This window comes from Ascidia mentula, chromosome 9 (assembly GCF_947561715.1).
Source record: "Ascidia mentula chromosome 9, kaAscMent1.1, whole genome shotgun sequence".
Taxonomy (NCBI): Eukaryota; Metazoa; Chordata; class Ascidiacea; order Phlebobranchia; family Ascidiidae; genus Ascidia; species Ascidia mentula.
The window spans coordinates 14,909,540-14,931,574 of NC_138574.1; the positions used below are offsets into that span (position 1 = coordinate 14,909,540).

The window sequence follows — 22,035 nt, forward strand, 5'->3', positions numbered from 1 at the left end:
GCCACGCTTGGCTAAAACATAAAAACAAACCTTCACATTTTTTTATATTTTTTGAGCAAACCGTAACCTTGTTTCCCCGACGGCCTAATACTTACTGGCACTGTGCTCCAGCACCACGAAGCCGTCGTACTCATCCGTTTCAAGGTTATACAGCCCCTGCGCTCATCGGACGTGTCGCTCGGTTTAGCTTGCTGACTTGTACAGCGGGGTGTTCGGTTTAGGTGGATCCCCAGTCGGTGCTTTTTGCCATATCTTCATTGGTAAAATTATTGCGTTTGCTTCCCTTTGCTCCATGTCTCGATGTTTATCACAGATAGCGCGCCACCAGGTGGCAATGACCACAACCATAGGAAAAGCGGCCCCTCCCCCCCACTAAAATAATCCGAATTTTCGATTCCCATTCACCGAAGTCCTGCCTTCTTTCCGGGGCATCTGTGGGTTTAGAAGTAACAACAGTGTCTTAGATGAAAATGCATGTTTTTCAATGTTACAAACAATAAACCTTTCCCGCCAAACTCGCACACTAAAGCCCTCTGTGACGTCATCAATAGGGATTGTTCGGCAAAACTATTTCCACAATTATTTTAGCGGCAAATTTACCCTAGCGTGGGGGTAAAGCGAGGTCATCGCTAATCTCAGTTCGCTCGCGTTTTCTTTTCGTCGCATTTTCTTTTTATTCAGCGCAAGGGGGGGTATGACGTATGTCGACCCCCCTCCCCCCAACCTGTTATGTAATCCCTGGCTAAGCTAGAACAATAGAAATCAAAGCTAATTTACCTGAGCCTGTGATACCCGGTGTGTGGTTTACTGATTTCTCAAGCGAATTCAAATATTTCTCGAAACTAATTTCTCGTCTCGAAATGCGATAGGGTATTCCCCTTTTTTGGCACAGTGGACTACTGATGCGCCAACTTGTTCTCGTGTTCTTTATGCCTTGTTCTTTTAATTTATATCGCGATGTGTGCTCCATGTCGTCACCGTGCGGTCGACTTTATCGTCCCCTCATTTCGCGATTAAAAAAATTACACGATTGTGACGTCATAATCGCGCGATGTCGATCGATCGTTGGAGCGTCTTCAAGTGTTTTTTCTCAACTTAGAACATTTTCTTAACCAAAGAACCCCCGGTCTCGTACTGTGTCGTCACAAAGCAACTGAATGTTTTGATTGTTTATTTAAATTTTCCATTTCAAAGGCACTCTTATCCAGAAACGCTAACAGCTGTGTGTATTGTTCTTGGCGCAACGCCATTGTGACGTCATGCGCAACTCCTCCCATCCACCCAGCAACCTTACTATGCATTTGGCAAACACGTCGCCACGGCAACGCGACTCTAAAAACTCGATTGTTCGGTTTGTCGCTCCCCCCCCTCTCCCGCCTTCCATGTCGTCAAGCCAAACGTAGAATAAGTTGTATCAAACCTTGTGGTTTCTCAATGACGTCACCAGAAAGTCGTGTGACGTCATCCAAAACTTTGCAAACTCTCAATTACGTGGTGCTTGAGTCTTTCTCGCTCTCTGGTGCACGTGACCGCACTGGCGGCTTCTGATTGGTTCGTTCTCGTGCCACACCTCCCCGCATTGAGTTGTATTCTTTCACAAACTCGCAAAGCCAAAAGTTGGGAATAAAAATTCAAACCAGGATATTGAAATTATGTTATTTGATTTTGTGAGATTTATCAAAAGTTAGGAGTGACTTTAAGAATTTGCTGATTCTTTTTGGAAATTTTCCCACAAATGGAATTACGTCAGACGTTCAAAGCAATACAGGACGATGATTTTAAATTTTTATTCTGGATTTTTACCTCATGATGACATCAAAAGTAGTCGCTGACTCTAGATTTTTGGTAATTCTGCTTTTGAGATTTTGGTCTGGGGTGTTCCGTAACAACACGTTTTTATTAGCACACAACAAATATGCTCATGTAATTTTGTATGTTTTCAGGCTTCAAACGTGTTTCGAAACTAGGGATATATAATCACAGATCATTCAGAGGTTGGCACGGATTCCCTGTTGAGAACCACTGCTTGGGGAACAGTCATTGACGTCTAAACTTCTTGATATAAAACTAAGCAGGTAATTGTGATGCAGGATATCAAGGGTTCAAGTCCCAGTGTGGCCAATGAAGTTTTAATTTATAACTAAACGAATACGAAAGCTTAGAATAATTTAAATAACATTTTTGTGCACGTCTGTTTTAATTTAATTTTGTTTCAAAAAATATTCAGACAAATATTTGTGCAAAAACCCGCCATAGAAATCAAAACTTTTCGCCTTGTCCATGTTTTCAGTGAAAGTCACTCAAGCACAACCAGAGCAATTAACCAATCAGCGCTCGCCGTCGTTGATCCATTTTCTCAAAAACTCGTTTTCGTTTCTTCAGTTGTTGTTAAGGTCACAGTTGGTCAATTAAGTTTAGCGATATATTTTGAGCATTCGAACTTCGAATACCAGGTAAGTTCCACTGAACAATGTCAAGTGTTAGCGAAGATGACGAAGAAGGGCCATTGGTGAATTACGACACTTCAAAAGGAAGTTCTGTGTCATCAGGTTTGCAGGTAAGATTTGGTTGAAAGTGATGTGTTTTAAATCAATGACGCAGTCAACCCGAAATGTTGCAGGCCAAATATTGTATAGGGTTAACTAAGTAAAATTATTGGTTTAAAATATCAGCAAAACAAAAAATCTTATTTATTTGGGCGACCAATCTCATCGGTGCCAATTGTATGCACACACAGACACACACAGCTAATTAGGTCAAAATGTAACTAATAACAAAGTTTTAACCAAAAAATCACAAGTAAGAATCTTGAAACATATTTATTTGCAGGAGGAATATGACGAGTTGCTGAAATACGCGATTGTTACTCCGAAATGGGAACCACGAATAACTGCACAGCAAAATGTTTCCCTGCCACAACTCAGATTACAAGAACCAGATCAACTTGCTCTTACCACTGTTGATGAATATTCAGGTATAATTATTGCTTTTCAATTCCTTAATAATAGTTATGAAATGCAACGTATCAGTCTTGTGTGTCCATAACTAAATTATCCTGGTTTAAGAAGACTGACTTTCATTTTTCAAAATACACTAGCTTTCACGAGTACATGTTGCTATGTCAGGTGTAAATATATTTAAGTCAGTCTTCTTAAAGAGTTCAAAATAATTGCGATGGAAATGAATTTGAAAATAAATTCAATGGCTAGATCATCTATTTTTCATTGTATTTGTTGGATTGCATAAACTTGACTCATGTTGTACAATTTTCCACATTTGCAAGAAAACTATAAACTTGTGTGGCTGAATCAAAAAAGAACATGCATTTATAAAATGTCTCCTTGGTTAAATGAGACCTGAATAATAGTTTTTCATATTGCTTCACAGAAAGTACATCGCAAACGGAATCAGTGAAGCGTGAAGGTCACGACAGTGCGATGGGAAGTGAGGAAATCGCTTCTGATAGAAGAACTTTCCGTGAACCACAACTTACACCTAAAGGTTGGTTATTTTGAATCAATATTCCTTACCGGCACAAGTTATTTATCTTGTCACAATGCGTGGTGTAAAACTTATAGTTTATGCCAGTGATAACTTTCGGGTGTGTCGCCAGGTTTTCTTCATGTAAAATCACAAATATCATTTTTCTGAGACATTAAATCTGTTTTTCTAAAACCAACTTAGTCCATACATCTGAATTGTTTTTCATTAGATTATCAACCAGTGGTTGGAGGACTGGGATCTTCATCGTTAAAAGAAGTGGAGGATTCCAAGATGGACACCCAGCAATTCCAACCAGGTTTAAGTTCAAGCCATGGTGGAGATGCAGATATGCAAAGGATGCAAACACATCTGAGCTCATGGCATAACAAGATGAACAACTCTGTAATGGTAAGAGTAGCATATTGTTAATGGAACTCTGCGAATAAGTATTGAAATCACCAAACAGTCTTATGGGACTTTGTATCATATTTTTTGACAAGTTATGTTTGAACAGAACGACAAATGGCTTTTCATACATCATATATTTGTTAATATGACCTAAATTTACCTGATGTTACAAATATGTACAATTAATCAAAAAATAGCGTGTGTAAAAATGTTTGGCTAGTTAAGCAGCTGGTTGGAAGCCACGGTTGCCAGCTACACTTATGAGACCTGTTAGGTGAAAACAGTGTTCACTGCTGTATGCAGCTAACTGTTTATATTGACTTACTAAAATTCATTTACCTTTTAGGCTGAGATGAGTCAGATAAAGATTGCGATCGCCGAAAGCTATCGCAGGGAAATGTATGCCAGACAACAAGAACATGAAGTTGAACGAAAGAAACTACAGGTTAAAACCAACAATATTTCTTATGTTTTATTATACGTGAATCTTGATAGCAGAAAAGGTTGTGTGCCGACTATTGTACTAAAATTTATGTGAATGGCAAAGTTTTAAATATACTTCAGTATAAATGAGTGTGGGATACTTTTTGTTGAGTATCTTGTTATGTTTTTTTTTGTATGTAAGTTTGTGTTTATTCCAGTAAGACAATATTGTTGTTGTGAACTCCAAGGCTTTACTGTTATAGTGTTATTAGCAAATGGTGGACAAATTTTTTCCAAAAGTGCTTTTCGTAACTAAGCAGATTGTTCTTTATTTACAGGATGAAGTATCAAACCTCAAGGAACTTCTTCACACTTACGATCAATCTCTCACTAGAAAAGATGCAGTAATATCCAACCTGACGAGGGCGCTACAGAGCAGCAAGGAGAAGCAGGACATGATGAGAGCCTTAGCTCACTGGAAACTACGACTTATTGATGAAAAACGACAGGTATTCCTCATAATTTTATTTCTTTCAAAGCCACAGTTGAAGCTTTATACAATCTTCTCTGCTGTTTCCAACATTATCAGTAGTTTGTTAACATACTGCCATATTTACTTCCATATCATGAAACTAAATTAGAGGTTTGCAAATTCTCCTCAATCCGTTTATGAAAATATTTTAGTTACCAATTATAATTATTACAAACTATACATGGTATTATCTGCAGGCGTTTACGTCAATCCTGGCACGACGTCATCGTGAGCATGCCCTAGCGGCGAAAGCGTGGCAGGGATGGAGGAGTTTGGTGGAAGGGAAATGGCGGGAAAAAGTGGAGAAGGCTTGCCAGAAGAAAGCTCAGGAAATTTGTGTAAAGTTGACTGACGACTACGAGGCCAAACTTGCTTCCGTAAGTTTATGAATTCCTACTGTCGTGTTGATTAAAATTTTACAGTTGACCGTCTCTTGTTTCTAACTTCTATAGTTCATGGTGCACATTTCTAATCATGTTAATTTCAACCTGCTAAACTACATATAGAGCAGGCAGTTGCTAACCTGTGTTTAGAAAGAGGTTTTATGTTGATGAAATGTAATTCTGTCAAGTCGTTTTTCACCTGAATAACGAATAGATCAGTAATTTATTATGTGTTTCCCGATGGACAAAAGTACATTTTCAGTGTTATGAAAAGCGTTAGTTTGGCAAGTGGTATTCCCTGCATACGTGTATCATGCGGTCGCATCCAGTTTGTAAATGATGCAAAAACTGCCCCCAGTTTGACCATATTGCTCACACAAGGAGTTCCATTGTTGAATATTCTGTTGCCAGGTGAACGAAGCACTTGATTGTTCGCGGGTCGAAGTTAAACGACTTCACAATGAACGAGATCGCTACGAGGAAACGATGAAGAAGGCATTCATGCGTGGCGTGTGTGCACTCAACCTTGAAGCGATGACGATGTTTAAGGAGGATGAAGAAAATATTTCAAGTAAGTTCATCACCGGTGGACGATTTCCAATCACATGAATATTCTTGCATTAAAGCTTTCAGAGCAGTGGTTCCCAACCGGTATTGCGCCAAATCCTTCCAATTGTTACGCGAAAATATTTCACACGAATGTTTGGTGTCGAAAGTTTATTTAATGATGATGCAAATAATGAAAGTTAACATAGTTTTGTGTGCGTATAATATTTTCTGGAATTTCTCCGATGTTTTTAAATTGGAAAATTGCGACAAAACCACGTTTGAATTCCGGTCATTCCACATCTAATAAACGCCATAGTTTTTGTTTTAAATGTGGTTTGGGACATGCGCAGATATTTGTAGCACGCCATGTAATTAAGGTGGGGAACCTCTTCATTGGATCCTGATTAATTTGTGAAAAGCATTATTAACAGACAAATTAATGTTGGCAAACCCTTTATTGTTATTGTTGAATTGTGACGAACTTTCGCAGCTAAAGAAATTTTTCTATTCATGCAAACATGATTACTGTGATGTCATAGAAATCATAAAACAAACCGATTTGCATAAACTTTTATGTTGTATAAAAATAATACTTTCTAGTGTCTGAATCGTTTTGTTTCCAAATTTCTCCTTCAGCAAACGAGGAAGTTCGGACACTAGCTGCCGCTGTTGATGCGCTAACTTGCGACTCGTCAGGAAGCGAACAGACCACTCAAGCGAGACGTGACGTCACAGCTTCGCGACGCGCTGATTCGCTGCCGCGGGATGACGGACGTTCCATGCCCCGCCCTTCTGCTCGAAAGGTGAGTTTGTAATTTCCTGTTTTAAACATTGGTTTTAATCCCACCGACGTTACTGCTGTTCAACAACTAGGGTTTCTTGTGGACCAACATGCCTGGCAATCCATATTTATAAATTTGCAACAATAATAATAATACATACTACATTGAAAACTGATGATAGGTTTTGACCACCAGGTAACATAACCAAACTGTTCTTTCTTCAAGTGCGTAATATTAAATACTGTTTTTTGTTAAAGTTCTGTTCATTACATTTTAATTTAGATTTTATGAATTCATCGGACCGTAAAATTGTTTCGGGTTTTTAAATATTTGAGATGCGCTGGGTTGGGTTGTATTTGGATCACTGGAAATTTAAACAAAAACAACGCCAGAAAAGTTTGCCTGTGATTCACAGACCAAACCAAATTACGATACCCTGTCTTACGTGTTTTCATATTGTGGTGAAATATGGGAACAGATGTCCCAGACGATGTTTTACGTGATGGATGGCAAAATACATCAGGATTACCCACTTGCTTTGTTCCGCTTCGTGACGCAAACGGCACAAAATTGACAAAAACAAACGGCTTTATGACGTTTTTGACAGACGTCGCCATTAACCCCCCTTGTTCACAAATACAACTGCGTTGCGTGATTGGACGGCTGTTTGCAAATTGCTTTGCATTCAAGAGCATTGCACGTGTGGTAAAATCGGTAATTATAGAACAGCTGGCAATCTTTATATAAACTTTTCAGATAAAAGGCTTTTACTAAATCCACCAGTTCCGATTATCTTATTATCCCCACAGGCAAAAACGCTGTTAATTAAGTGGATATTCACATGATTTTCGTTTTTATTTACCTATAGCTACCTGCTGTTGTGGGCATAGTGGTCTGGCAGAAAATGTCCAGCGGTTGGCTTTTCTTATTAGGGCATGTGCGTGATGCTTCACTGTTGACATAACCCTGAAGAAGTCTCGCCGGATGGCAGACGAAACGTTGGTTTCAAATAAACACTTTAGAAACTAAGTGCCAGAAGAGCAATTCCGATTAATTAGTATGCCTGGCAACAAAAATAGCAGTATGTTGGCTTTTCTGTTCATAACACTGACATTTTCTTTCAGGTTTCGGCAAAGAGACAGAACCTATCAACACGACCCCAGAAGCCGCAAACTCGCCGATCTCCCATCCGTGTACAAGCTGGTCGTACCACTACACTCTCCGCAAAAGTAACAGGAGTAGCTCCAGCGGTGACTGGGGTCGAACCGAGAGCTGACGGTTTCGCTTCTGCTTCTAATGGATCTATATTAGTTGAAAGACATCACCCCAATATACAGGTGAGCACGCTGCCCCATCACTTACACGCGATTTGACCGGTATCAAAAATTTTATTATATGATATTGAAAGAGAAAAATGTCAAGAAAATGACCACAGGAATTATCCTGTGTAGGTCGGTGTCGACGTATCTGTATAGTGTGGGAACTCAAATGGAGTAGCAAAACGATGAGCGTTAATGTATGATATATTTGATTAATAAACAAAAAAATAAATACAAAAAAATTATTTAAAAACCACAACAAAACCCAGCTGTGAGTCCAGAAACTGACTAATATGTAATTGTACATATTATACTGTTGGGAGTGCCAGGCGTGAAGCAATTGTCCATTCCTGCCCTCCTTGCAAATAAAGTATTTTAACCCGATAAAGGTAAAATGTATGTTTGGCGAAACGTCGAATTCAAGGAATTTTTTTTTATCTCCGGGAAAGCTACTAGAAATTAAGATATTTCAACAGTTAATTTGATTTACTGCTTGTACAAAACGCGGTTCAAATTTGTGTGAAGAAAAATATTGTTTTCTAGTAACATTTCATCATTCAATGATTTTTCAGAACCTTTTGACCGGCCAACCCTTAGCACACGTTACCAAGCAACCGAACACGCCAACTCAACCAATCAAAAGCCGGGACGAGCGCAAGGGTGGACGCGCTCAACCAATCGGCTCGCGGCAATAAATCGGTCGAATCAGTGTCCAAATGCTCGATGAAAATTCAATTATTAGTGGTTTGCGTGTGGTGTTGGCACGCTATCCTGGCACACATATGCCAAGTGCCTCTGAATAACCGAATTTCCGAGATCCCTTGGGAATCGCGTGTTCCGAAAAAAATTGCAAATTCTCTGTCACGTCCGGTCAAATTCTACCTTGTTCAAATGAGTTGGTCTAATACAAGTGTCCTACACGTATTTTAATTGCTCTGGATGAATCTATTTTCAGGAGTAAACACTACTGTGGTCTTTTTATTGTAGTTTTCGCTATGGTGCTTGTTTTTATAAAGATTCGCCATTTAGTCTTCTGGTCATGGTTTTATTCCAACTAATTCCAGACTCGTTTTGTTGCTTTCGATTAAAACTCTCTACATAGGTGTAAAATTCTTTCAATTCTAAACATGAAACCCAAAACCATCAACGCCAATCAACGTTTAACTCTCATGATAAACACAGTAGTGTTTGGAACGTTGGCCTCGTCCATGCCAACTAGCAGATTCATAGCTTTGGTTTTTTTCTTTAATATTCTCTAAATTGTTAACCATATTTATTTCAAACAAGCTGTGTTTCTTGAATGGAGATCCACCGTTTATCCGGTTTGTTTTAATCTGAATTTTATCATAATTTGGTTTTGAAAAGCAACTCAATTTTCCTATTTCATGTGATTTATTATAAACAAATTATTTTATAATACCTATGTAGTACGTTTGATAAACGTGAAATTTTTGCATCTTTTATAGCTTTAATTCCTTAACACCCAGACTCTAGGGCGGTGTTTAATTGTGATGTTTTCGTTCGCATTAGCGAAAAGACCCGATCGAATTTACATCGATCTGCAGCCTCTTACGTCTCAGTAACGGATTTTCTGCTTCAATCCTGTGTGCTGAGGTCTGATTCTAATTCACACCACCCTGCTTTTCCATTCAACGACCTCCCGTTGAAATTGACTGAAAATTAAAAATTAGGCTGACGTAAATTAAAAGTCCCATATTATCCAATTCACCGGGTGACTTCATCCATCAAGGTTATTTTATATAATTTACATGTACAGTTTTATAGGCCTTTACGTAACGTAAGGCCTTTAGGCTTTAAATTAAACATCTCAAATATGGACTAGGTAATGGAGTAGCGAATTCGGCAACTCCTTCAACATCTCGTTTAGTTTGTTGCAAATAATCTGCGTGTTGGTTCAAATCTTTCTTCCTGGGGAGTTGCTGCAGTTTCTTCATCACTCAATCACAACTGTGAAAATTGCGTGTCGTGTTTTAAGCGTCCTATATTGTTGATTGGGCCCAACCCCATGCTTGGATTCTGCTGATCCAGGGCGAATGCTAAAAAGTGGCCTAAATCTTTTGCCTACACATGAATATTGCGTTCACCAAAATATAACGGTTAAACTGATCAAATTCGACAATCTATTTTTTCGGAGCCAGGTTTGTTTGTGAATTAACTTTCGATGCAAAGAAGGTTTTGTTGACGAGTCGAGTTCTTTGATCGTAAACTTACGTCTCAAAGTTATTTAGGTGTCCTGTATTTTTGGCTTCACCTGAGGCATGTGCCTTGTTTGTCTGATAGTAATTCTGACACTGCACTGGTGGTCAACATGTGTTTTATGTTTCGTCCTTCGACCTCCACTTTACCTCAATCTTTTACACCCACACAATCACAATCTGTGACATCAGTGTATTTTTTTGATTTTTAGTGGTAAAAAATCTCAACGGAACGATTAAATTTACACGAAACATTAAACCGTTGTGTTTTCGTATAACATAGGTGAGATTTCTTTCAATAAGCAATTAATTTTGCAAATTAAAATTTCTAATAACTATTTGTGACACACCAGCTGTAGAATTTTTCCAGAACGTAACAAGAATTATTCCCATTCACTTTTACCACTGTTTTTTTAATAAACTACACTCACATATTACAAATATAACATACATGATTCAACAACGTCTTTGGAGAAACACGATACGTTATGCGTGATTTGATTTGACCAAAACGACTACTATGTTACGAAATTATTTCATTTTTTACTATGGTCCTAAAACTTGAATGTTCTAGACGTGTGTAGCAAGGTAAAATACAAACGTTTGACAGGTTTTAAATACACCATGTTTTTATGAAACAACATTATTACTAAAACAGTTTAGCGGATATTGGGCGCACAAATAAAAAAACAATGTGCTTCCAATACAACAACCAACTTCACAGCAATAAGATCTATTTTTTTGTTGAGAGCAAGATGAATTAGTTATCAGATGAATTGGTTTCGAGTATTCTGGAATTTTCGATTGGTTTCCAATACCTCCCGGCGTACCTGCATCTGTTCTTTGGTTTGCAAACATGTATGGTGGAAAGTGCCCGTAAACATCATGTACAATTGTTGGAGAAAATGTGTCGACTTCCTGATAGCATTCACAATGGGTATTTTAAATAGATGTGGTGTTGACGTTGTTGATCATTACGTTAATGTTTTTCTTGGCGAAACACTGCGGACATCACGTGACAACACAGTCGAATCAGGAGAGCGCTTTCGCGTTTTTTCTGGTGATAATAAAGTTGTTGTGTTGCTCCACAGAAAAAACAACCTTAGCTGTGAGTTTTCGGGACAAGACAACAACGTTCAGTGGGTGATCCAAACCTTCTGTGACGTCATATTGTGGATTTGTGACGTCACAGAGCAGAGCTGCTGGTTTGCTGCATGGAAGTTGGAACCTCTTTGTAACCTAACGCGGAACATGGCAGGAGCCGCTTCTTCCAATCAACGAAGGACACTGTGACGGTGATGATGTTTATCAGCAAGTTGATTGTGTAGACGTTCGCCCAGAGTGTGATGGGAGCGATGCCGTCGTGGATTGTCATCAGTAGGACGCAAGAGATCATGTCGGAGAGGACGCAGATAGTGGCGCACACGCTCAAGCGGATAACGGTGCGCTTCACGTTGCCAGAATTCGGCCGGGCAACTTCCGAGCCGCAGCAAACGCGGATCTTGTAGTGTTTCACCAACGGGTAAATAAGCAAACCGAGAAGGGCGAATTGGAAAACCAGGGCGGAGACGAAGAGCAACAAACCCGGCAGAGTGGATGTCTGGGGGTCGATCTTGGCCAGGTCGTACACACACCCTACGCGGGAGCTAATGAGAGTGAAGTTGGTGAGATAAGTGATGGCCGTCGCCGCTCCAGAGCCAATGTAGCCAATGATAACAACGGCGCTGACGAAACGGAGCAATGGCGAACCGAGATGTCTCAAAGCTTTGTGTTTGTACATTTTCAGCTGTCGGGACCAGAGGAGAAGATAAAGGCAAGTGAGGGAGCTGTGGAAGACTTCAACGAGCTGATGTTGGTAGATCCTGCAGGCCAGGTCCGACTTTGTCCCGTATCTCAACTCAAGTTGCTCAAAGAGGCATCGAATCAAAGCGAAAATCGCTGCCACCAGACACAGAATTCCCTGCGACAGAAAATCCTCGACGCGCTTCGCGAAGTTTTTGTTCTTTTTCCCCTCTTTCCTTTTCACGTCCGCCTGCCGTATTTCAAACACCGACAGGGAAACCACCAGATACAGCGCCACGCACGTCAGAAATGACGTCAGAATCTCGTCACGGATCCAAAGTCGTTCGTAGGTCGCACGTGGATCGAAGAATGCTGGGGCATTTGTTGTTTGAGTTCCATTAGAAGTTTCGTTTCCCGTGTCGTTGTTCATTGTGAGGTCGAGTAAATCAGGTTGGGAAGGTAATAAAGTGGTTACTTTGACACTAATCCTGTCAACACATACAAATATATTTAGGTGCGAAAAATATGGAGTTGGTTACACTGATAAAAAAGCCGAAGCTAATCATTATAAGCAAACGTTTTAAACACTGCTGTGTTCATCATCAGTGCTGTAAAGTTTTTGTTTTGCTTGTCTCTGCATTCACTTGCCCGTTTTTCTGGGCGCTTAATCGCAACTCAGTCAGTTAGTTCACAGCAGTAATGATGAACACAGCATTGTTCGAAACGTTTGCTTAACAATGGTTGGCATATTTGCTTTGACTTTTCTGTATCGCGACATACAAATATATATTGGGGTTAAAATTGTTCATTTCAACATAAATGTTGTCATATTTTTTTACATGTACTGGAATTATGCGGAATGTGCTTTGGTATTGGATGATTAACACGTTAGTTGCCTGTTTTGCAGGCTCTTTAAGAGTTGCCAACTAAATTCAACTTTTGTTAAATCCATTAAACATATTAATATAAAAGTCTGCATGGGAACCAGTATCCACACCGTGTTACAAGTAGTGAATAAGTTAAACAACATAGGTTGTCCAAAAATAAAATGGTGTTACATGGATACAATCGTGCACGACGCCGACAGTAGACGGTGGTCGAATTCGATTCCTCTAATCCCATTGTTTCTCACAATCAAACAATGGGATTCTCTATTCTTCTGTTTCACGAATTGTTACGCAACAATGCAACACAATTACACCTTAGGAACCCAATATACAATTCCTTGGCACTAAATTTTTTAATTTGATAAAAAAAATACACTTTTGGACAACGGTCGGTGGTGAAACAACTCCCGCAAACACGAGGAAATATTGTACAAAAAGGTTTAAATATAATGTCATAGATTGAAGCTGGAGTGAACCAAAAATATCATTTATTTGCAAATGTCTCGGAACATATTTCGGTACAATTGCACTCTCCGCACACGCCAAGGGTCATTTCTGCGCAATTCACAAAATTGTTTCGTTTTTTTTTTCATTTAAAACGGGGAACGAAGGACTTAATTCCAAAATCACCACCCTCAGCTTGTTCCCAAACCTGTCATCTTCTCAATATAACCGCACTGCGACTTGACATTCTCTGAAAATGCGCAAACAAATCTTTTCAAGGTAAAATTACGCCGAAGAGGCCGAGACAAGTCAGTATAAATCCCCCCCAGAGTAATTTTGGTCTCCCCTTGCGAGTACATTCTGGATAACTACGTGTTTCGCCTCCTTGGCACACTAAAACGTACACCATCTGGTCGTATATAGACACCTATTATCGCAATCATGGTCTAAACCAGTGCTTCCCAACCTTTTTCAGTTCGCGACCCACTTTTAATGCAAGTTTTATTGTGCGACCCACAATGAGATATGACCAAACGTATGAAAAACAATTTAATGAGAAAAGAAACAATGTACACACATGCAATTTACTATTAATGCGAACATTTGGAAATGCTTCGCTACCCACCTGAAATAGCTTCGCGACCCACCAATGAGTCGCGACCCAATGGTTGGGAAGCACTGATCTAAACCGACATGCGTTTTACAAAAGTATGTCTGCAATATTGTGGTTGCGTTTAAATGCATTTGGGATATTTCTTTTTTTTGTAGGCGAGAGGGAGGGGGGGGGGGGGGATTAGAAGCAAATTTAAACATGCCCACGAGAAGAAAAATGCCACAACTTCGTCGATTGGATATTTTATCATTCAGGTCTTGGTATAAACACTTACACTACATCAAAAACAACAATCTTCGATTTAAAACTACAAATTAAAACACGACAAAACAACGTGACCTTTCCACTGCATGGATATTGCAATATCTTAACTTGTAACCAAGCAGAGGTTTCGTCTGACAACACGCATCTATATCCCACCATGGTTTACAATATACCGACAAACCCTAATTAGACACGGGGTAATTTTACAAAACCTATTTCTGCTTTGACTTAAGATAAATTTTTAATGACCTGACCTTGCATTATTAACGAATAGCAAACAAAAGGCAAACAGTCATCAGTCTTACGGAAAAAAACCATAATGTTATTAAACCTTTACATGGCGACAAATGTAAAAAGGTCTCTTAAATTTAACCGACTGTCAGCTGTTTAGGATTACATAATTCAAATTGCATAGTACAGCACTAACGCGCCAATTTCACGGAAATTTAATGCGTTTCGCTTTGCAAATGCATTTTGCACGCCTGAACAAAAATAATTTGCAACAAGCTTTAAAAACCGCATGTTTTGCTAAACAAACAGGTAAATATGACGTCACACGCCATATTATGACGCAACAAAACTTTGCTGTCAAGAAGCAGTGAAACCTGCATCAGAATTCACTTTTACTCGCTCTAATCCTTACCCTGCTCGCTCTGCCAGAGAATAAGTTTTAGAAATCGCCTTTACTTCCAACGGAGCTTGACGCAACACAGCAGCTTTATGTTTTCATAACTAAGCATTGTGACGTCAGTGCACTTGTGCGTTAGGCGTTACAAAGCGCGAGCTAGTATTGACTTTAGCAAACTCCGAAGCGGAAACGAAACACGGCTATTTAGGTCACCAATCCTTTGCTTTTATAAAGCAAAACCAAGTGATATTACATCACTTTAAGAATCAAGTAAGAAATATAACAAAATTGTTGATAACTTTTTGTTGCTCGAATAACTTATGCACAGGCCCGATTTTCAGATGTAAACTAAGGTTAATTGTGGTCGAGCATTGCAAAATACGAACGCCAGTGTTGGCGCCAATCGTCACATAAACGGTGGCTTCCTGGCTTGCGCAATTGTGTAAAGCGGGATTCACACCAGACGCGGTTGACGGCTGGCGACGCGGTTTCGAAGCGGCGGGGGATTCACACCAGCCGGCGTCAAGCCGTGACGGCGTGATTTTCTCGCTCGAAGCGTCTGACGGCGGAGTTAAATCTGATTTAACTTTTCCGTCAGACGCTTTGTTTGCTAGTAGCTCTGTTGGCTGCAGAAACTTATTTTTGTGGATTATTTGACTTATTACTGACAATTTTAGCTAGTTTTGTTTATAAATTAATTGTTTTATGGTAAGTTGGCGTAAATTTTCTGGTTACAGTTAATGGTTTTGACACTTGTTTTGTTATTTCATCATTATTTAGTCATATGAATATACTGATTACTAATTAAATTTTATAAATTAAATTGTGATTAATATTTGGTGGAGAAATTTTGTTTGCAGTTTGTTTGTTTAAAAGTTTAATAATGGAATTCAATGAAATGCTAATACAAATGGTACATGATTCTCCATGTATATATGACTCTGGAAGCAAACTATATAAAGACCAGAAGCGAAAAGAAAATGTGTGGAAAAACATTAGTGAGTGCACTGGACAGTCAGGTAGGATAAATGTACTGTTGTTGTCTGGACCAGCAACTAATTAATTGTTGATTCAGTGGAGAATTGCATGAAACGATGGAAAAGCTTACAAGACCGTTTTGCAAAAGAAAAGCGAAAAATTGAAAATGCACGGAAGAGTGGGGCTGCTGCTGAAAACCTGCAAATATGGGAGCATTATGAAGCATTAAAATTTTTGCAGGATCATAAAATGTGAGTGACTTTGGTATGGGCTAAATTATAAATATATTGCACTTCTAACAAGTATGGTTTGTTGCAGGACTGTTGGAAACTTTTCCCGACCATCAACACCTGTGGTTGATTTTACACAAGATGAACCTGTTCCAGAACAAGGTATTTATACATATTTATTATGATTTTATTATTTTAAACAAACATTCAAATGATGTTTGCAGAGGAGATAACCCTTGAGGAGGTGGAAGAAGATATAGCTACCCCACCAAGTACATCTCTGCCATCAACTTCAAGGCAGGGCATGAAACGGAAACGCTCTGATCGATTGGATTTTCAGGTTAGTGTTTTTAGGTTGAAATGTAATTTATGCCACTCATATATTTCATACTGTTTCAGGAAAGCATTTGCAGCATGCTCCGCCAAAATACGGAAAGCATTTCAAAATTAACAGCATCCAACACCGGACAAGATGATGAATTTACAGGCTTTGGAAATTTTGTTGCTTGCAGCTTAAGAAGCCTGCCAAAAAAAGGCCCACGAGGCCATGTCTGCAATTACAGAGCATCTGTCATCACTATGAGCTAATTGAATTGACAATGCATAATGTGTTTTTTACTGTTTATTCTTCAATGGTTCTTTCTTTTCTACTTTTCCATTCCAGCAATTTTTAATTGTCATGCAGCATGTGTTACCTCATTGTATTCTCTGTTCACTTCTAAACATGAAACCAGATCAAAGAAATTGTGTGATTTATTGCGTGTGAAAAAGAAAAAAATATACACCAAACAAGATACTACACTGAATAGAAAAAAACAACTGAAAACAATTATTGCCAAGGCAGTGCACCATTCTCTGAAATGAAATAATCTTTGTAATGGTCTCGTACTGCAGCAGCACCTCTGGTATACATATTTGTACCCATGCGACCAATAGATTGGAAGTTTGAATAACTCTGCATTTCAGATCTCCATTCTCCCATAATTACATTACCCATTCTGTCTTCTCGGTCAACAAACAAAGCAGTACAATAGAACTTTTCATTTCGCACACATTGCCTATTTTTGATCTGCAAAAAATTATGTAAACAGCATGCAGCTTTTGTTATAGCAACAACTCTGTTTGGCTGTTTGAAACATAAAGTTCATTTTGGATCAACCAATATACAAACCAACTTACCTTCTGGGGTACAAAATGTTGTACATCAGTGCCACTAACAATATCACTTGCTGATTTAGCAGTAATATCACAACTAAATCAAAATTATTCATTTTACACTTGTGCTAAGGAAACACACTAGACATAAATATTTTATTTTATTACAGATTTAAACGTTCAAACGATAATTGGCTTTGTCACAACATCTTACGATGCAGAGACGCAGAAATTGGCTGGCACATTGGCCTAGTTTTCGTGGCAACAAAAAATGATTTATTGCCGTCAGCGCCAACCGCTCTGCGGGTGTGAAGCCCCCTGCCGCTTCGAACAACGCGCGAAAAAAACGCGACGGCACCGCAACGCCAGCCGCTACCGTCAACCGCGTCTGGTGTGCAGAGCCCTTAACGCTATGAATACTCGATGCGAATTTTTGCGGTAGTGCTTGTGCCCTGGTTTTATTACTGCTACTTATATTCCTCTTTGCACCTATGCGAGCGCTATCAGTTGTTTTCAACATGCGTAATATTGCCCACGTGTTAACAACTAAACTAATTAATTTTACAAGAACACCGCTTGCCGTTACAACAACGTGACCACTAAAAAACGACATTTCGTCCCTAGACTGACGAAAAAGTCCGGGATCCCTCATATGATGTTTTGTTCCAGAATATGAATGCAGGGAGAAACCTATGACGCAAACACCTGCGTGGCAAGTGTGACGTCACAATTGGTTTAATTTTAAACGCTCGATGATTGCATCTTGATGCATGGGGGATTAGCATGCATCGGGTGTCACGCTCCTCAAAACCACCTGCCCGCAGAGGTCAAATAAATATTACGTCATCGGTCGATTGTGCACGCGCACAATGACGTCTGTTACGTGATGACGTGCGAATGCTATTTTTGATATTCTTGCGAAATATATTTATTTTGAGGTAAATATACACTGGTGGTGTTGTGACGGCCGCGAACCTGTTTACAAAATAAGTCGAAATTTGTCACGCGCCAAACTACATGAAAAAATATACATGACTTTTTTGTCACCTTTTTATGCGAATACATGAATTTTAATGCCTGTTCACTGCTCCAATTTTTACAATACCCCCCCGCATTTCGGCACCTTTTAACCTTTTCCTGACGCAACATAATCCGGGCATATGGCAATATATTGGATTATAGACAGCACTTGTTCATCTCGCATTCCAAACATGTCACGAGTGCCAGAAGTTTGCCTGGCGGACCGAAAAAAGCTATGGGAAAAAGCTTTACGCCGTCGGGTCATGAAGAAAACATCAATAAAGTCGAGACATCGAAGCTTTACCTTTAATAATTCCAAGAAACTGGTCCATTACCGACCAACTTTCAACCTTAATCATTACTGGCTACTGATCGGCTGCTGTCAAATTTCTTACTGAATACACCACACTATATATAATTCACGATTATAAAGGTCTCTAATTGCGGTTTTGAGCGACAGACTCCCTGGCGTATGACGAAACAATTTATTGCATTATGTATGAGGCAATTAGATTGTTACGACACAATTACAATTTTAGCAATATCCACGTGACAAATCGCATTTCTGATAAATAGATTGTTTGGAAAAAACATTTATTCATCAACACATAAAGGGCAATTGTGACGACAACATTGTTTTCTGCTTCGCCACAAGATTCCTTTCGACTCAAGCTTACAAGCTGTTTTGTCTAAATTTATCAGTCTCTTCTGAAATGCACACACTTAACCTATTCTGCTATCAAAGGGCGGCTATATTCAAGCATTGCTGCTTCATGGGTCTGTAATAGCCTGGCAATTATCAGGTACAAGGGTTACTCTTGCCTTCCCATTGACACAAACTAATTGGCCAAAGCGAGCTCTCATAATGGCTGCTCGCACTCTGGTAATTGGTGTTCGCTGATAAACACTGCGTTGTAAAACTTATCACTTTTCCTCGGGTTCATCATCAGTTTTCTATCGAAGGAAATTGCTGTTTCAACGAAGATTACAGGGTGACCTACACAAGGTCAGTTATTTTAAAAACCGAAAGATCTCTTTGGTCTAAAACTTTAAAATTAAGTTTGTGACGACATAACTAACCGATCGTGCAAATAGATCAATAAACTCTTGCCAACTAATGCAAAATGTTCCATTGTTACTCTCGTCATAGCCAATATTTTCTAGAATTCTTGTCCAAACGATTAATGCTGTTGGTTTTCTCATTTGAATTAACAAATATAATAGTCTGAATACGACAATTCAAACCATTACAAAACAATGCAATTTACTGAAGTCTCTCTCTGCAAATATTATCCCTCAAGCAATTTGTTGTTGAAACCGTGCGATGTTATCCCACCGTGTGGTTGTAATTCTATATTTTAAACGTCTTAATTTTCTCAGAAACTTTCGCTTGAAGGAGGGTAAGAATATTTGTTTAGTCCCAATGATGCCTAAAATCGTGACTGTCTAAAATTTTGTGTCTCCTATGAATTATGGAATACTACATGAAATGAAAACACTCTTTCCAGCCAACTTAGCCTTCCCAAGTAACGCTTCGTGAATTTACGACTGATGCATTTCTGTTTTCACAGTGGAAACTATTTCTACAATGGAGTGACTGCTCTGTCACCATATGTGAGGTTTTGACAGGTTAAAAGCTCGTTTAAGAGCTCTTACAAAATGTTGTTTGAAACCTGTCGTTACGCAGTTTGCTTTTAAATGTCTAAATCCTTTGCAAAGGTTTAAATACAACGTGTTTGAAAATCCACAGTGCTTCATAACATACCGCTCCGTGCACACAACTCACCTAACAACCACTTTCACAAGACAGGGACCCCGAACAATGAATTCACATCGCTAGTCGGGCTAACGACTTTCCGTAAGCGCCATCGACAGCTCTTAGCCGAATCCAAACCATGCTACGAGTCCTCATTCCCTACAGTTCTGACGTCATTACGGTTGATGACTTGGGGAGCAGAGTTGCTTTCTAATATTAACTTATGCTGATGCATTTAAGTGTCGTTAGGTGGAAGTTAAAGAGGACCAGAATATTAAGGAAATGTATTTGGTTTTGCGAACAATTTTAACGCTGGGGAATTTAGTAACAACCATGTTTGACAATTGATGACTAATTGAAAGCCTGTTCAACGACAGTTCTATATCGATTTGTACTTTACCCGATTTACATTCATTCACATTTTGGAAGTCACGACGGGTCGAGTTTCCTAACCAATAAATCAGCTGATTTTATCCAAATAAGATAAATGTAAATGGCATTTAGTATTTTATCACTCAATACAAAAAAATACCATAAGGACACACACATAACACTGTATCCAATGCATGACTGACTGAATGACAATTATGTTATACTAAATAATATATTTTACTCTGGAACTTATCGGTTCTGCAATCCCATTGTTACCGGTTTTAAACCACACAGTTTTACATACCGTTTCGCACTAAATCGTTAGGAAACGCGATTAAAAATCCTAAAAAACAGCAGCGACTCCAGCACGCGAAAAAAGCATTGCTAGTACTTCTAGTGCTGAACTTTCAAGTGTTCTGTGCGCTTTTCACTAGCGATGAAAAAGGCCCAACTGTTGGGCGTTCACTATACAACAGTTAACTAGATTAAAGGGGGTCTTGCAAGCGGAAAACGATACTACCTCAGACAAGGCCGAGAGTAACTGGATACCAGCGCCAAACAATACGCTTGTATCTCCAGCCGACACACCCACTGTAAAACTATGTAACGGTTACACTGTCTCACATATATTTCGACCCAAGCAAATTCACATTTGGTCAAATTGCCGCCGTTGATCTTTCGCCTTTAGCAATGTCGCCATTTTTGAAATAAATTCTTTTCACTTATTTTACTTAAAATCTCCTCTGTCACAAATAAAATTTTGCAATCTTGGAATCTCCTGTTATCTCTATAGCCGACAAAGACTTAGTAACAGATTTTTTTGAACAACTCCTGTAAATAATCCTTTTGGACGTTTTTTTCCAAAATGCCTTTTTTTAGTTACAACTTCAACATAAATCATTGTCCCAGCGTTGTTTGCAAACAATCAAATAAGGCAGTGACGTCATATGTAAATTAATGTTCCACTTCACCCTTACTAAAGGCCTTCCCGCGGAATAATCTCAAAGCAGCAGTAAACAGCAGCCACATTAACGCTCAGTAATGCCAGCTATTATGCTTGCTTGAGGCAAAATTGCTGACAAATGCAGACAATCATTCAATAATAGAGACATTTACCTCACAAACGAGCATTGTTTGAATTTGGGCGCGAATATTCCACTTACCGCTGTAAGTACAAGGGTTGATTAAATTACATGTGTATGAAAGCTGAAACAACCATTTCTTCTTTTTTAGAAAGCATGTAATTGACTCAAAGTAGAGTTTTGAAATATTACGTCACAATCATGGAACAACAACGGTTTGTTTCACTATCAATGCGAATTGTTTCCTCATACGAGCTTGCAAACAATAGTTTTAGCCCATAATGAAATCATTGCTAAAGTTTGTTTACGCAGTTCCAACTACGCTATCTTAGTGTCAAACTTAATACCAACTAAGCTGGCTCTGCAACAAACACTGTAACTTTCCCGAATCAGCAAACAATGGTTATAAATCCATATCTTTAGGCGCACAAATATGCTGATCTAGCACACTTGGTATCGTCATTATGCAAATATCATTATTCGTTGTAATTGATATTCCACAATTGTGGACCCAAATAGGGAGGGATACTATCCAAAACTTACTGTGACGCAACAATGACGTTAATGACGTTTTTGTGGTAAGACGAGTAGATAAGCATGCGCCAGACAAAGCACGCCAGTGATCAATCTTAAGACAGCCCGCGGTTTCTGCAACCGTAAACTCATGTTCAATTTGTATGTAAGCAACAAGCCCCTAACTTATGTCAGCAAATTTATTTAGAAATATTT

The 22,035-nt window shown here is 39.0% G+C and overlaps 2 protein-coding genes, 1 long non-coding RNA gene and 1 pseudogene across 4 annotated transcripts; 2 read left to right on the forward strand and 2 right to left on the reverse strand.

Annotated features, from left to right (window-relative positions):
• The first annotated feature begins 2,386 nt into the window (after window positions 1-2,386).
• On the forward strand, window positions 2,387-9,729 carry LOC145913003 (centrosomal protein POC5-like). The gene is made up of 11 exons (XM_083000504.1): window positions 2,387-2,557; window positions 2,830-2,974; window positions 3,388-3,501; window positions 3,713-3,891; window positions 4,238-4,336; window positions 4,653-4,823; window positions 5,044-5,223; window positions 5,641-5,800; window positions 6,415-6,581; window positions 7,685-7,897; window positions 8,452-9,729. The coding sequence occupies exons 1-11, from the start codon at window positions 2,471-2,473 to the stop codon at window positions 8,572-8,574; spliced, it is 1,638 nt and encodes a 545-aa protein (XP_082856630.1). The 5' UTR covers window positions 2,387-2,470; the 3' UTR covers window positions 8,575-9,729.
• Window positions 9,730-9,735: 6 nt separating this feature from the next.
• LOC145913004 (uncharacterized) lies at window positions 9,736-12,361 on the reverse strand. The gene has a single exon (XM_083000506.1). It carries the CDS (start codon window positions 12,305-12,307, stop codon window positions 11,282-11,284), a length of 1,026 nt encoding a protein of 341 aa, XP_082856632.1. The 5' UTR covers window positions 12,308-12,361; the 3' UTR covers window positions 9,736-11,281.
• Window positions 12,362-15,555: 3,194 nt separating this feature from the next.
• LOC145914679 (uncharacterized) lies at window positions 15,556-16,504 on the forward strand (annotated as a pseudogene). Its single transcript, XR_014403387.1, has 5 exons — window positions 15,556-15,732; window positions 15,789-15,942; window positions 16,010-16,083; window positions 16,146-16,261; window positions 16,321-16,504. The product of XR_014403387.1 is annotated as an uncharacterized LOC145914679 (transcript).
• Window positions 16,505-16,656: 152 nt separating this feature from the next.
• Window positions 16,657-17,467, reverse strand: LOC145914222 (uncharacterized). Its single transcript, XR_014403366.1, has 2 exons — window positions 17,101-17,467; window positions 16,657-16,990 (listed from the first exon to the last, which is right to left on the reverse strand). It is a non-coding gene; the product is annotated as an uncharacterized LOC145914222 (long non-coding RNA).
• Window positions 17,468-22,035: the final 4,568 nt, after the last annotated feature.

Bases quoted from the DNA above. Each gene is read 5' to 3' on its own strand.
- LOC145913003 (XM_083000504.1), top strand. From the start codon at position 2,471: ATGTCAAGTGTTAGCGAAGATGACGAAGAAGGGCCATTGGTGAATTAC. The intron at 4,337-4,652 runs GTTAAAACCAAC...CTTTATTTACAG, and splicing joins TTGAACGAAAGAAACTACAG to GATGAAGTATCAAACCTCAA. The intron at 4,824-5,043 runs GTATTCCTCATA...TATTATCTGCAG, and splicing joins TTATTGATGAAAAACGACAG to GCGTTTACGTCAATCCTGGC.
- LOC145913004 (XM_083000506.1), bottom strand. From the start codon at position 12,307: ATGAACAACGACACGGGAAACGAAACTTCTAATGGAACTCAAACAACA.